The 17,086-nt window shown below is 38.2% G+C and overlaps 1 protein-coding gene across 2 annotated transcripts in view; it reads right to left on the reverse strand.

Moving 5' to 3' along the window:
* The window catches only part of IFT56 (intraflagellar transport 56), a 45,024-nt gene that overhangs the window by 20,388 nt on the left and 7,550 nt on the right, over positions 1-17,086 (reverse strand). For both annotated transcript variants that reach the window (XM_062491383.1, XM_062491382.1), the window contains 7 exons: positions 9,490-9,539; positions 7,723-7,868; positions 6,310-6,481; positions 5,849-5,923; positions 4,534-4,636; positions 2,094-2,149; positions 253-306 (listed from right to left, as the gene is read on the reverse strand). In XM_062491383.1, coding sequence (XP_062347367.1) covers positions 253-306; positions 2,094-2,149; positions 4,534-4,636; positions 5,849-5,923; positions 6,310-6,481; positions 7,723-7,868; positions 9,490-9,539 — 656 coding nt within the window. The remainder of the gene's footprint in view (positions 1-252; positions 307-2,093; positions 2,150-4,533; positions 4,637-5,848; positions 5,924-6,309; positions 6,482-7,722; positions 7,869-9,489; positions 9,540-17,086) is intronic.

Genomic DNA, 17,086 nt, shown 5'->3' on the forward strand with positions numbered 1-17,086 from the left:
TTACAAAACAAATGGGATTTTGGAAACAGGATAGAGAAATCAAATTCATCTTGATTTACTATCAAGACCAGCAACAGAAATTGGTATTGCACTAATTTTGGACTGATTATTATACAAAAGGAGGTTAAGAGACTCAAAGACCCTGCAATCTAAATAAGAAATTACTGTCTCTTTCACTCCATTCAAGTTTCTACAGATCTGTTCACACTGCATTGTTGGAGAAAGCTGGAGAACCTCATGGGCTTTACTCACCGAGCCCATTTCTTGTCCTAGTGCTGCATTTACCACCCCTTTGAGGATGTACTCCTAGAGAAAAAAAGTTAAAAGGGATCAGACAAGACATGGTGAAGATTTCAGAGAACACACAAAAATCTGTATGTACATTATTTTCTTCATTAATTCAACGCTATCACAACTGAGTTCGGTAGGTAGCTGGTTACAGTGGAAGTGCTTAAGCAGAGTACTGATTTAGTCCCCCAAAATACATTCTACTTGCTAGGTAGTCACTTCTGCTAAATATGTTAGATGCAAAGGAGTACTGTGTTTTCTGTTAAGTATTATGGTCAAAGACAATGCACCAGGAAGAACATGGTAGCATCCTGTCATGTCCTCTTCACCATCATATCACCAATAAGTGCACTATTGTTATACTAAAGCACAGATCCCCTTTATAACCACTGACATCCTTGCTGAAAAAATCATAGTTTTTCTCATCAGAACAAATATGTCATGAGGTTTGTGTTCTGTGGCCATGTTACTCAAGCGAAATTAGGAACAGAAGTTGAGCACCCTGTAACCTCTAGTATGAGAAACAACTATAGTTTAATTCTTCTCTGAACAAATTTTTGTCAGCATGTAATAGACTCCTTTGTCTTACCCAAATCTTATAATTAAGGGTTATATCTATAAGCCTGTAGGTACTCCTGATAAACCAGGACAGCCCTGTTACAGAGGAAAACACAGAAAAAGAGAGGTGTCTTTCAAGAAATCAAGAGACCAACGACAGAACATAACGAAACAATCTGAGAATACTAGCCTGGACAGTAAGTAACTGTTTTAGCACACCAACTGTCATACAGATGCCAAATTATTGTCCTACAGGCATTGTGACAAAGATGAAATTTGGCAAGTACTCAAGGAGGTTTTAGAAGTGGTTTTGCAAGTCTTAGCAGAGAGCTCCTTAAAAGTGTGAGCAAGAAACGGAAAAAATAAGAAAGCACAAAGATTCTAATTTGAAAATGTGATCAAGAATTGTTAGCCACGTATATCAGGACAGTATCCTACAATAGGAATGACAGCTGCAGAAAACTGTTCCAGTAAGTTTTGCTATACTGAGAAATGCAGGAAGTGTAAAGCAACATCAGAAGACACTCCCCACTCCTCAGCACAGAATCACCGGATCTGTGTTTTTGAGGTTTTCCTTTTCCCTCCCTCCCTCCTTCCCTTCTTCCCACCCTCTCTCCATCTAATTCTTTACACAGACTCATGAAGGGTCCCTTTTATGCCCAGCTATGTGACCTTTGGAAAATAAACAGCAAAGAAGAATAAATCAGACTAAACATGCTGGAACAGCCACAGAAGAAAATCAGAGTAGCAGCCAAGGGACACTGCAGTTTTCACTCATGGCAGCCAAAGTGTGATAGGATTAGAAAATACCATTTATTAAAACCATTTAATCTAATCTAGCTCATTTTAATTTTAATGGCTTCAGGACAAACTATATGACCATCTGAGCTAGCAAATCTGAGGGATGAAAGCCACCACCAGGCAGACAACCAGCTATAGTTGTAAGGGGGCTTTTACCTACACAGCAGTGGTCCATTTCCCAAAATCAAGGCTGCAACACAACAGAGCTGCATTCTTAGTTGAACCCAGGTGGTACAATAATAAACAGGCTAAGTACTCATTTATGCACATACAGAATACTTTATGCATGCACATTAAATTTACTGTTGATGAAGGACTGAAAACACAAGAGTTTTAAGAGTGGAAATGGGGCAAGTTGTCCTCAGGATACCAGTTTTGTATGTGGCAGATTTCATATCAGTTTATAACCTCTGTCTTTATGTGCTATGATATCATTTTCCAGTTACCTGTGGAGCTGCAGGTTCTAGGTCCTTAATCAGGTTATAAGCCTCCTGCACATCATCTGAAATGCCAAACATTAGAATGCATGATAACCCATAGAACACTGTATTAGAACAAGTCACTCATCCTCTACAATATTCCCCAATAGTCATAGACTAAGAAATAAACCATTCAGACAGGAGGAGAAAGGTAACAATAAATCATTGCGAATTTCTATTACAATGGTGATAGTTTTCTAGAATTCAAATAACAAACACAGAGTGAGTAATAGCTTATTACTACAGTTTTCCTAGCAGAGATGGTTTGGCCTCTTTGTTCATAATCCAACGGCTGTCTTTTCGACAGCACAAGGTCAAAATAATAAATCATCATCTTCCTGTACTTTGTTTTCTCATATTCTCTACGCTGAAGAGCTGAAAAAACAGGATGCATATTTGTGCTTCAATTATTCCATTTCAGAGCATATCATCAGCACAAGTCTATGTTTATCAGAGATCTTTAAAGTTTTGGAGAAACAGCTGCAGTCATTAGAAATAAGAATTTCTCACTTTCCTAACTAATACTGCTACCCTAGCAAGAATGGAAATAAAATGGAAACTTAGCCAAACCACAAAAGAGGTTTTAGGCTGAATTCCCCTTGACCTTCTTTGTCAGTACACCAGTCATTGGTATATCACAGTGAAGAGCAGAACCTAACTAGTGAAAATTACTGCAAGGTTAACAGCATATGAGTAAACAAGATTGATTTTTAACTGATGAATGAGATGCACTTTGTTTCCATGTAAGTAGAACTTAATTTGACACATATGTTATCAACAATATTATTGTGCAAGATAATTGGTAATAGCACCAATAATGTCTATAGTGACATTAGCAACAATAATACTGAAAGGTGCCTGGGGACAGCAAACATGGATTTATCAATGCCAAAATGTACTCACTAATTCAAGGCATGACTGGTTGTGTGAATAAGGAGATAAAAGTTGATGCTGTATGCCTTGACTTTGGCAATGTGTTTGACATGGTCTCTCATACAAACTTGAAAGATAGGACAGGCTAAGTAAAACTGTAAGGTGATGGAAAACTGGCCCGGACTACCAAAGGACAATGACCAGTTGTACAAAATCCAACAGGTGTCTCATTACTAATCAAATGCCCCGGGGACCGATACTGTTCACTAACTTATTTTTATTAATGATCCACATGATAGCATAGAGTACTCTGAGCAAGTCTGCAAACGATAAAAGATTGTGAAGAAAGCTCCCAGATATCGAGAAGCAGCTCAGTAGGCTGAAAAAATGGGCTGAAAGAAATCTGATGAAGTTCAGTGGAAGCAAAATGAAAGCCTTGCATCTTACTTGGTTTGACACATGCCTGAGCAAGTCTGGTGGGGAGCTGACTGGCTAAAAGGCAATCTGGCAGACAGTGCAGCCTTGCAGCAAAGGAGGCCAACTGCACACTGGATCTTATTAGCATGAACGGAGCCATCACAGCAAAGGAAAGAATTCTTTATTTGGCACTTGTGAGGTTGCACATGAGTACTGTGTCTAGGTTTGGGATCCTACGATCAATACAGACACTGAAACACTGGAGTGAGCCCAACTGAAGGCTTCCAAGGCAGGAAGAGGGCTGAGGAGACACTGAGAGAACTCAGTTTGCTTAGCTTTCAGAGGAAAAAATGATCCTGGGGGAGATCTTATCACTGTCCACAGTTAACTGATAAGAGGGTACAGAGTAGATGGAAACAGGTTCCACAGAGTAAGAGAAAGGCAGTGGACTCAAGGTATAACAGAGGAAGTTCTGACTGGATGCTTGTCTAGACAGGGCTTTAAGCCACCTCATCTAATTGGACCTGCCTTGAATCACACAGCCAGTCAACCCACTGTTGATTAAAGGAACACCATGGGAGAATGGGAATAGCTCTGAAAAACTCAGACATAATTCAAATAAGATGGCAATCACAGGAGATACACAAGTAGAAAATCCTTACTAACTGATTCTGCCTACCTGCCTGCATTCTTTAGGGATTGTGAAGTAGATTTTAATGAAATATCTTGTTCACAGTCACTTTGGCTCATATTTTGTTTGTGGTGTATTTGCAGAAAAGGTTGCCCTCCCTTTACAGGACATATGCCTACCATTCATACCTATTCAGCCAGAGGAGGGGTCCTCTCATTAGAAACAAATAAACACCACCATCCCCAAAGCCATCTCCTGCAACCAAATAACCTCCAATACTCTGCTGAAGTAGGCTTTTTTTGAGTGCACAGTATTAAAGCCCTTCTGTGCAAGCCACAGGAACCTTTACTTCACTATGTTACAGCGGAACAGAAAGTGAAATAAATTACATTTTACTGCAAAGAAAAACAGCATTGAATAAGTTGAGATAAGATGAATTAATGTCATCCCTGAAGCTATGAAAGAGCCAGAGGAAGGTGTATTTACCTTGCTGGAGATAGTAAATCACAAGATTCAGTCTTGCCTCAGGAATAACATCAACCAGAGGAGGTAGGACTTGCAGAGCCCCTTCTCCTCCTCGGAAAACCACCTGCAGAGAAAAGCAGCATATTGATAATAATCACATATCAGAATCTTTTCTAAAAGTTATTTCAAGGAAATTAATCCTTAAATTCCTACATAAACAGTAGGAAAAGGTCAGTGGCTCTGGCATTAGCTTAATTCCTGCTTTAATTTAGCTATAGAATTATACAGTGTGACAATCTTTACTCTCAAGAATGTAAGTATTTAATCCATACATAAATATTAACTTATTTCAGCTTTTAGCAGCTCAAAAGAGTCATATATATGATATAAGATTTACAAGAATTACATAGTCTGAATGAAGGGAACACACACAAAATTATAAACTGCTTATGACGTTTTCATATTAAAAAAAAATAGGCTAATAACTCCAAATTTATTTAGAATGACACAGGACCCTACAACAATCAGGAGCAGTGGATTATACTCCAGTTTCACATGTCAGTTCCTCCAACAAGATCTAATGTAGTTAATCAATAAAGCACTGGCAAAAACACTAACATACAAAATAAACAACGCTAACTTACAAAAGTCCCGTTTGAAAGCAGTTTTAACTCTTGGGGAAAGAAGTGTTAGCTTGTGATGACTGCTCTTGAAAAATGACAAAGCAAATAACTGCCTGTCATTAAACATGAGCAATCTACGGTTACCAGTTGTTCAGCAAAATAATAATACCACTGAAGGGAAAATTAACCATTAGTTACTCCTAGTGACTCTTTTACTGCAAAACACAAAAGTATTTTGGTTTTACGAGCATCTTTTTTCCTAGAACTCCTTCCTAAGTACTTTTCAGATGAAGACTATTTTCATGAGCTATCTTATTCCAATCAAATTGTTCCAGTACTAAATAGAGTTCAGGGTCATCCTGACTTATTTCTACAGTGTCTTTATTGAGTACGCTCCACAAAATATCTTGCAAAGGTACTCCTAGACAACATACATTATTTTAATATGCCTTCACGACTAAAAGCAACAGTATTATTATTTTCTTGACACATTCTCAGAGAATCAGAATTATCAGAGAAAAATTCCAGGAAAAAAAAAAGCAAATACACTTGATGACACATTTATTACTGGTAGGATTCCTGGAATGGGACTTATATGGCAGCAGAGGCTCAATTAAGTCTGCAATTTTCAAAATATTCCATTTTATGAATCATCATGAAAAGCTCTACAAGTGAGTGCAGTTCATTTTAAACCCCAGAAATGCATTACTTACCAGATTGTGCTTAATGAGCTCCTTGCCAAACTCAAAAGATGATGAGGCACTGTCTGTCAAGTTCTTGAGCTCTGCCTGGAATTACATAAACTCCAAAATTTTAACATAAAACCAAAAAAGCACAGAAGCCTAAGCTGAGCTTCAAATCAGCAACAGCAAGACATCTCCATTGGTGTTGGATGACTAGAAGATTTTGCCTTTCCACTTCTATCTAATTATTTTAGCAACTGGGTAATACATATAAACACAAGAGCAAAAGGATATTAGTAAAAAGGTAAGACCACTGTGCACATATGTGGACAGAAGGGCTAATGCCAGGGAAACTGAAATAGGTGATATTCCTAAAAGGATATAGTGATAAGGTAAAAGCCATTATCAACATTTCCAATTAAGACGAAAAGAAACATGCATGGAATCTTAAACTAAAATAAAGGTGAGTTGAAGGACTGTCCAATAGATACCTCTGCAGCCTTTCCATTGTAAAGTCGGAAATGGTTACAAGCCTTAAGGTTAAGAGCAATGGTGCTGTCAGGAACTTGCTGAAGATAAACAGCTAACACTTCCTGTGATACATCATAGTAATCCAGTTTGTAATAGCACAGGGCCACATATACATTCAGAGCCAGGTATTCACTGCAAGGAAAGAGGATTAAAGAGAACCTTTAAATCCCACCAGATAGTTTAACATTTCCCCACGACAGTGCATTAAATTCAGTAAATAAAAAGAAAGCTCTCACATCTATACATATTTTACAAACACATCAAAACTGGGGTTTCTGAGAAATGCTCAGGGCTTCTCTAGTTTGTCAGCTAGGACAGATTCACAGTATTCTTTTACACAGCAGCTGCTGTAGCTTTTAAGAATTACCAACAAAACTTTTGGTTTGCACATCTGGGACACAGTGGCAACTTCACACCAAGGAAACGTGCAGAACATGAGCACTGTAATTGGCCTGGCAGAACATGTTTTTCTAAGCAATACACTCAAAGACATTTAATATTCATGTACAAGGTTGTACCGAGTACAATTATTTTAAAAAATCCTTGTCATTACAAGCAGCCAAGCCAGAAGAACTAGACAAAGAAAAGACAAGCATTTGTGAAAAATCTAAGTAAAAGGATAATTGTTATGAAGGTTACTCATTTAGCTTTGAATGACTGTTTCTGCGGGGCTTGGAGGTTAAAATCTCTTTCCCAAGCATTACATGATATATCCATTATGATGGATTTCTCTGAAACATTCAAGAAGAGATAGTGCCAAGACATAGCAGTATTCTGGGACAGCAGTTTCTATTTTATTAAAAATACTTACAGCCACTTACCAATTCAATTTGTTCCTTGTTAAATTCTGAACTAAAAATTTGCAGAACATGACAGAAAAACCCATCAACAAGTGTCACAGAGGGTAAACAGAAAAGGAAAGAATTTCAGACTTCAAGGAATGCAAAGAACTCTACACAAAACCCAAGAACTGAACCCTTCTAAGGAAGGCTAAGAGGTGAAGGAGAAGTCAGTAGTTCAAGCAAGGTCACAAGGCTGGCCATCAGAGGGGGAAAAATAAAAAGACAAAGCAGGTACATAACCATATAAAATTTCAGAAGAAATTAGCAACAAAATATAAAAGATATCAGAATGAATTGACCAACAATTTTGCTAAAAGAAAACACGAGAGAGAAGAATTTTTTTTTTAAAAGTGGGGTTTTCAATAATACTTTGAATGAACAAAATTGAAGAGCTGCAACTGGTGCACATTCTGTGATGGGAAAGGGACATGGCAGTTGTGGAAAATGTCTCCTTTCAGAAACCAAGCAACTATTTGGAATTTAAATACCACCAATAACATCGATGCTCCAGTAGGGTTTAGAGAGGCGCACCGGTTATCCAGCAGAATGCGCTTGTAGATATCAATAGCTTCTTGGTAGTGGGACCGCATGTAGTGGATCGATGCCAGGCTAAGCTGGTCTTCTGTAACATCTTGCAGGTTCTGGTGAGAGCTCATCAGTTTCTTTTCATCACTGAACTAAAAAGAGTGGGACACATTCTCAGAAGAGTTCAGCAAGAAAAGCTTTTTAATTAACCAGGTTAGTTTTGTCCCTGCTGGTAAACAGCATTAAATATCTGGAAAACCGCTGTTAAAAGTTAATTTGACCAGTGGAGAAAGACAAACATTAAAGAGGCAGACGAGTTCAAACTGGATAAATGTTAGGCTAAAACTGAGCACCCATGTTCCTTTAAGGTGTGATTTAGATATAATTACATGCCATGTGCTTTGATGGATAAGAGGGAAAGAGCTGAATTAATTATATTCAGAATTTTGCAACACAAAATGTTACTGTAATTTTTCAAGCCAGGAAAAATTTTGCTGTTTGTAGATCCAAATCTAATGTCTCATGAATAGCAGAAAAACACAAGGCTTGCAAACACACAAGCCCTAATTTTTTAAAATCTTCTTTACAGCACTAATAAGTTCACTTTCACCAGCCTCAAATTTCCAGTTTCTTTAAGTAAATTATTTATTTTTAAAAGCATTGCTGAATAGCACATGAAACACACACACAGAAGGCTAAAAACAAGGAACATACCCGTTATATTTGTATTGCAACAGTGAAGTTGAGGCTATTTATTTAAACAGTCTTCTCAAATCACTTATTCCCTTAATCACTGCTTCCCTTTGCTGGTTTTGCTGATTCAACAGTAATTATTAATTTCTCTTTGACACAAATTCTAATATTATGTATTTGTTTGTCCACCTATCTGCTAGTTTTTCTTCAAATCCTTCTCCTCCCCTCTTTGAGCCAATCACAAAGTTAAAGGGCAAGACAAGTTGCTTAACAGAATTAAAGGCAATGGGCTTCATAGTTTTGATAAAACCCTTTATTTCCAGTGACTAACTAGATAAAGAGAAGTTGCATAATTCCTAGTTCATCACAGACATCTGTAAGTGCCAATGCCACTGTAAAAATGCTTTAAGATTTCTCTCTTAAAACTAACAGATATTTAAGTAAAAAGAATCTGACCTCAAAGCTAACATTCAGGATTTATAATTCCTTTTAAGTCAGTGTCTTTAGTAGCAGAATGCTTCACAAGTATTCTGTACAGGATGGTACAAAACTTAATTTAAGGGAAGACAGCTATGCGTGGTAAGTGAAATAAGCACTTAATTGTTGTTGAAATTAAATTAAATTTCATGCTATTAACAATATGATTTCCTGGATACTGAACTACTTAAGAGGATCAGTAATAGCATATACACCATTTTGGGCAAATTGCTACTTATAAGGGAGCTGCAAGTTAGGAAAACTTGGTACATTTAGAAAAGTAAAATGGTGGCTTCTACATTTCTGATTCTATTAAGGTTTTGTGCTCCTCGTGATCACAAATACCATTACATTCCTATTGTATGACTTATGTAAAGTGTATTGGTAATACTTTCCTTAGAAACATGCTGAGAGCATCTATTCTGAGATTATGTTTTCATACTTGCTTTCTCCTCCACATTTTAATACCATAAGGTGGTTATGAAAAATGTTTGTTCTTCTGCCATCACACACATTTTAATTATTCTGCCAGGTTGTCATCTTAAATTACACATTACAAAATTGAAAAGAAAACAAAGCAGGAGTGAAGAAAATACATCGTACCTTATGTGCCAGGTGAAAGAGTAAGCGGTTCTGGAGACCACTCTTAGGTGCTGAAAGGGAAATTCAGTAAGTATTATTGTCATTAACTACTCACAGGGTATCTCTTTCTAAGTTTCTTTTCTCAATAGACATGAATGCACCCCTATTCTTTCATTAACTAGCCCACATACAGTTCTTCACTGAGAGATCTTTGCAGGTCATGCCTTGGGGGAGGTTCTACCAATTCTAGAGTGGTTTAGAGGTCTTCCTCATTCCTATCTTCATTTCCCAATTTTTTTTTGGTTTGTTTTAGGGTTTTTATCTTCTTTTTTTTTTGGATATGAAGGCATAGCACCTTTTCAAAATAAAAAGCAGCAACAGATAAACTCCAGGCTCCTTCTATGATGTGTCACATTTGAAGTAAGTTTTGGTTTACAATTCCAGGAATCTCAACAACTTCTAGTGTAGTGAAAAAGCCAGTGCTGCTACCATTTTGTTAGGGATGCACATTACATTATACTTCTAATATTTCTTCTATCTTTAGGAATGAAAGGCACATGAAAATATTCTATGGCCGGAACAGATAAGATTCAAACTAATATACGGCAAGAGATTTAAGGTGGATATCTTCTTACTAGAGCTAGTAAAGTTAATGAAATCTCTTGCTCTAGCAGGATTAGGGATTCCACTGAATTGACTCCATATGACACAAATGGTAAACTGCAGAGTTTTAAGTCATTAGAGCCCTTTGCTTCACCAAGAGTGACAAATGTCCTCATGAAACAGAGCTACTCATTTCTTTTGTGAGCAATCTTCCAAAAAAATCTTCCCTTGTTTCCTGTATTTTTTCCAGCCTAATGAGCACTCTCATTCTTGCTCGGACCAACCAGCTGGCAAACCACATTCCACAGAAGGGATGTACATGGAATCTTTAAAAAAGCAGAATTACTTACTGTGTTTATAAGGCCACAAAAGTGCAGAGTTAGCACAGTAATAGCCTGCAACACAAGGCTGTAATTCTTCCAACATCCTAAACCATAAAAGATGGCTCAAACCACCAATCCCTCTTCCCCATCACCCCCTAAAGATGGAATTTTTTTAAAGCAGTTCAGGGAGAGATTTCCAGGTTTCTTACTCTTTCTTCACATAGTAAGTAAACTTTGTGACACAGTGGACAGTGCCAAAAGCCAGGCCATTCTGATCAGATGGGCAGCACAAAGCTGCCCACTTAATTCCAATGAATACAGCAACTGTTTCTTACTTTTTTTCCTTAGTAAGCTGTTAAGTAAGTAAGTAAGGTGTTATTTAACCATGTTCCTAGAAAAATGAGGACGGTGCATTGTATCTTTAAAGAACTACTAGAAGTCCAAAATACAAAGGTGGTATGAAAGCACTCTCACAAGACCACAACATCTTGTAAGATACTTCTAACAGAGCGTCAAGTTGTTAAGAAGCTAAATGGTCTTCAGTCTAGCATATAGGTGAGAATTAGAAATATTAAAGCACAGAAAGTTTCTGATCTACAATAAATATTGCATAGGCAGCTGCAGTACTGTAACTAACATGATAGCATGGATATTTCATCCACTGAGAGAGTGAGAGCACCTTCATTTAAATGCATGCTCTTCACCCTACATGTTCCCCAGCATTAATTGATAGGTTTTAATATCAAAGTTTATTAGGGCTGCACATGGGCTCTACATGCGCTTTTCTGAGAAACTTCAACCACAACCATCCTTCACAATTTGGTCATCAAAGACTCCAAAAATACAAGCAGGACAGATTGTGGGATTTATACTGAAAATAACATATTGTATAATCACAGTACTATGGGTAAAGACACCAATGTTCCTTTTTTGAGGAGGTCGTCTTTTTTTCCCCCTTTTGAGTGTGTTTTAGCATTATTTTCACTGTGAAAATTGTAACTTGTAAGTAATACTGTCAAGAATCTAAACCAAGGAAATTTTGTTTCAGTGGTCAACCAGCGAGTGCAGGCTGCCCTTGAAACCTGGCATCTGATCTGACATCAAAATTATTATTTACTTCTTGGCAAAAGCTAGAAAGTTAGCCCAAATTATTTAACACCTAAAAACAGGCAAAAGATGAAATCTGAATTTTGATGTTGTGCATGGATATATGGAGGATGGAAAAGTGTCCTGCTTCGTAAGATATTATATGATATTAGCTAGCTGATATTGTTTAAAGTAAGTTGCTTAAAACCCCATGCAAATATAGCCCTGTCAATATAGTAAGCAGAAATATGGAAACATTCAATATCAGCAGTTTCTTTTCTCTTGGTGCCAAATGCATTCTTTGAGGAAGACAAGGAAACATGAGCAAGGTCAGTTTCCAGAAAGAATGGGGTCATGAATATTGGATAAAGATGTTGTGAATTACTGGAGCAGGAAGTGATATAACTGCCTCATCAGATATAATGATTTTTAAGGGACATTTAAGGGACATTAGTTTGTTCTTTTATTATTCTCTGCTGCTACTGAATTTCATTGTCACTGATCTATTAATGCTACAAGAAAGCACAATCTTCTACTTTTTCAAGACAATGGCTATCTTTAATTATCAGTACTAAGCAATCTTGGGATTCTTGGGATCATAATGTACATGATGACAATGCTGCAGAGCAAGAAACTGGACCCTGCTCCAGGTCTAGTACTGGTCTTGTATTCAAGCACTGAAGTAGCTGGATAGGAGATCTCTTTTTTCACTTAGGAAATGCACTGATATATTCCTTTGCCAGAATTTTTGTCACGATCAGTGCTGTTTTTCCAGGCACTAGTGTCATAGCTGTCAGAGGTCTTCAAAGTGTTCTGTATATTTTTATGTGCTGACACTGACAGACGCCTACTGAAGTATTTGTTAAAATATAATAAGCAATTGTTGAAGATGTCTTCACTAGTTATTAAACAAAAACATTAAACTCACTAGAAATGGCACCTCAGACTCTTGGTGGGTTCCATATTGCGGTCTCAGGCAGTAAAAAGATGATGAAATAGAGTCATGGACAATCTGGCATTTGTGTCCTCTCATAAGAGTGCAAGGCACTGCTGGTCATGCATCCAGCATTAACAAATAGCATCTAGCACATAATTCATATTCTATAGAGCCCTTCACACATCAACAGGCATAGAACACATGTTAAACACACCTGGCAGGACCTGGTAAGAATGGAGCAGGGCTTAGAAGGCTCCATCCTGACAGCAGAAATTATGACCAGAGGAAACCTTATTCTCCTTATCCCTGAGAAACAACACTCTGCTCATCTGGACACAGTAGCTGAATGAAGCCCTCTGTGCCTCAAAGCCAAAGTTTCACTGGTGAAAGGGAAAATGAAAGAGAATGGGAAAAATGTTCAAAAAAATCCACAGTGCAGCACTGAGGTTTACACTTACATCATTTGAACAGCTCAGCTGTTCAGAATTTTCTTGAATTAAATTTACAGAGGATATTCACTGAAATTTTCCCATTTACACAAAACTCAAATGGCAGTTCAGCCATGAATAGTTACTTGCAATACATGCACATTTAATTTCATACTAAGCACAGTAAATTAAAGATCACCAAATTAATTACTCCCGGGCTGTAGCTTCCACTATACTTAAAAAACAAACAAACAAAAAAAATAAGGTTAGTAGCTTTTAGAGTTTAAACATGTGATATTTTCACTTGTGTGCTTTGAAATGGGTGGTTCAAAACCTCAGCTAAAATGCACCAAAAAAGTACAAGCAACAAGGCAGATAAAATCATGTAGGTCAACATGCAATCCTAAGACAAGGAAAACCCAGTAACTGTTCTGTGCCTGCTTGTAACTGAACATTTTCACTAGTGACAACTATTTCACACCTGAAAAACATTATTTCACGAATAAGCAAAACCAGTCTGGAAAATGTCACTGTTATTACTAATCCATCTCTGGTCTGCTTTTGTACAATATTGCTCCATTCAGCATAGGCTGTAAAGTGAGTTCTCTGTTCAGTTGAACCACATTCAGATCTGACATATGCAGAGATGTGAAGAACCAAAGTAATTGCAAAGCTTTTCTCATCAAAAATTGTAAGAGATGGAAAAAAAGAAAACCAACTTTAATGAATGGCTCAGCAATACAACCCTGTCTGTGCATGAATCTTAAATTTAATTCTAAGATTCCATTTATCCTAAAAAGACTGTTTTTTATAACAGACTTAACTGCAGCCCCACTTATGTGCACATTTTGTGGTTTAAAAGAACAATTTTAGTTCTTGTGCTTTACTTTTTAGTTTCTTTCTCAATGTAATCTAACAGCTTCTGAGAGCACTATGCAGGCTTCTAAACACTCGGACCAGTTGCCAGGATCACGGTCCAAGTGTGCCAGGCTGAGTTTCTGTTTTTGGCCTTTACAAGGCACAGGAACTGTGAATGCAACATGAGAGTATTAGATTTTATAATGAAAAAAAAATTGTTGTTATTGTACACTAAATCAAGATCAGTAGTTTAAGCCTCATTCTCTCAAGACAAGGTTGGCTACCCACAGCACAGAAAACATATGTTCAGCCAACGTGTGAGAACACAGATGCAAAAGGAGTCAACTAAGCATCACTTGGCAGCTTCACTATGGGATGACTACAAAGCAACAGTAGCTGACTTGGAAGTAACTCTACCTTCACCTCAGAACCAGGAACATTAATAACTGCAATGTGAGCAGACAACAGGAGAAAATAAGAAGCCAGAAATATCTTAAAGGAATTTGGAAGAAAGCCTACAGGAGATAAAATATAATTGCAATGAAAAACCTTCAAGGAGGGATTTTTCTTTATTGCCTTTTTCTCTACTCCTTAGCTTATATTTGCAGTAATTATTTTTCTATGACTTTTGATATTCAGACTCATTCTTTCTTGAGAGAATCATAGAATCACAGAATGGCTTAGATTAGAAGGGACCCTAAAGATATCAAATTCCAACCCCTCTCCCATAGCCGTGAACATCTTCCACTAGAACAGGTTGCTCAAGGCCCTGTTCAGCCTGGCTTTGAACACTTCCAGGGATGGAACTTCTCTGGGCAACCCCTCACCACTCTCACAGTAAAGAATTTCTTCCTTGTATCTAATCTAAACCTACTCTCTTTCAGTTAAAAACCATTCCACTCTGTCCTATCACTACATGCCTGTGTTAATGGCCCCTGTTCAGCTCTCTTGTAAGCCTTGTCTAGGTACTGCAAAGCTTCAATGAGGTCTCCCTTCTGTTCTCCAAGCTGAAAAATCCAATTCTCTTTGCCTTTCCTTGTAGGAAAGGTGCTTCATCCTTCTCATCATTTTGGTGGCCTCCTCTGGACATGCTTTTACAGGTCCATGTCCTTCCTGTGCTGGGGACCCCAGAGCTGGATGCAGCACTGCAGGTGGGGTCTCAGCAGAGCAGAGCAGAGCAGAGGGGCAGAATCCCCTCCCTGGCCCTGCTGCCCACCCTGCTTTGGATTCAGCCCAGGACACAGTTGGCTTTGTGGGCTGAGTGCACATTGCTGGGTCGTGTCCAGCCCCTTGTCCACCTGCACTCCCAAGTCCTTCTTGGCAAGGCTGCTCCCAACCTGTGCATCCCCAGACTGTGTTGATACATGGGGTTGCCCCAACCCAGGTGCAGCACCTTCCACTTGGTCGTGTTGAACTTCTGGAGGTTCTCATAGATCCACCTCTCAAGCCTGTCCAGATCCCTCTGGCTGGCATCCCACTCTTCAAGTATGTGAACCTCACCACTCAGCTTGGTGTTATCGGCAAACTTGCTGAGGGTGCACTTGATCCCTTTGCCTGTGCCATTAATGAGGACATTAGATAACATTGGTCCTGATAGGGACCCACGAGGGATGCCACTGCTCACTGATGCCCACTGGGACTCTGAGCCATTGACCACTACCCTCTGGATCTGACTATCTGACCAATTCCTAATCCACCTAACAGTCTACCCATCAAATCCATACCTATTCAATTTAGAGAGAAGAATGTTGTGGGGAACCGTGTCAATAGCTTTGCACAAATCCAGATAGACGACATTCCATAGACCTTCCCTTGCCCACTGATGGAGTCACTCCATCATAGAAAGCCACTAAGTTGGTCAGGAAGGACTTGCCCTTGGTGAAGCCATGCTGCCTGTCCTCCCCATCCCCTCTATTCCATGAAGTTTGAATTAAATAACAAGTTAAGAGATCAATTCACATCTGTTATATAATAAAGACTTGCTCCACAAGAGATAATGGACCATGTATCTGTATGAATACATTGATTACCTCATGGCTTTTAATGATAGCTTCCTAAATTTTAAGTAACCTGCAAATTTTTCCTCATTCATGGAATGATGGTTAACAATAATTTCCTTAAGCAACACCAACAGTATATGGCAAGAAAGAACTTGATTTGATTTCAAGGTATTTACATGTTTGTGTGGAAAACCTATTCCAGAAAGCTAGCTGGTATTTATGTTCCCTTTCACACAGAGATTCCGTCACTGTAGAAATTTAGAATTATAGCTGAAACAAAATTAGTTCTCGTTTATTTGTTTTAGCAGTATGCTACTTTCAGGGGTTTAGCATAACTGCAGCAGTAAACAGTATGTACTATACAAGAATTCAGGCAAAACAATCCCAAAATAGCAATGGTAAGCAGCCTAATATTAACACTACTTATAATTTTTTTTCAGCGGTATTCAAGGTAGTACTGGATAAATGGTGTACTTCAAAAGACTTTGCCTGTTCAAATGAAGTATTTTGCTTCTTCAAGATCTTTGCAAAACCATGGAAGAGAACACAAGATGATATGGCCTCAGCTGTCAGTACTGTATTGCAAACAGCCACCACTGAGGCAATCCTAAATTGTTTAAAAAAACCTAAAAGAGGATCTGACTTGAACAAAAATATAAAGGTTTAAGGTCAATATGAGAAAGATTGAAAAGGGAGTACACCACTCCCTGCTTGGAAGATTTCAGTGGGGAAAGGACAAGTGTTTCAAATCGTCAACTGTGACTCCTTCCCCACCAAGTTTAAGTAGACAGAAATTACCAGGATTACAGCACTCACAAGAAAGTGAGTAAAAACTCATAAAAACTGCCATGCTTTCCTCCTTAAACAATTATGCAAAATCATGAACTGATCAGGAACTGAACTAATGTGACCACTCAGTTATTTTCTGTTCCCTCCTTCAGATGCGCTCCCTCCTGCTCTTGCTTTCTTAATATTCCTACCCTTGCTTCCAGTACCCGAGTAGTCTAACTGCACCCCTTACTCTGCCACTCACCATACTACTATTAACTAATCTGAAGGGGCATGGCAAACACTAACCTTCCTTCACCTCCAGCTCACAATTAATAAATGTGTATGCCCATCTGTGTATGTGTCATGTCTAGAATGGATTATTGTACCTCACAAGATGTGAAGCTGATGACAATGGCTCCAACTGGGACAGGATGCAGCTGCTCGCTTTCTCCATTCTTTACGTCACAGTGACACCTCAAAGCTCTAGTGCCCATTTATTTTTAGATTCACTTCAAGTCCTAGGTTACAATCTCCAAAGCTCAAATTTGTCGTACATTAAAGATTAAATTATTTGTGAATATTAGGAATTTACACACCTCATGAACAATGCAA

This window comes from Cinclus cinclus, chromosome 4 (genome assembly GCF_963662255.1).
Source record: "Cinclus cinclus chromosome 4, bCinCin1.1, whole genome shotgun sequence".
NCBI classification, from domain to species: Eukaryota; Metazoa; Chordata; class Aves; order Passeriformes; family Cinclidae; genus Cinclus; species Cinclus cinclus.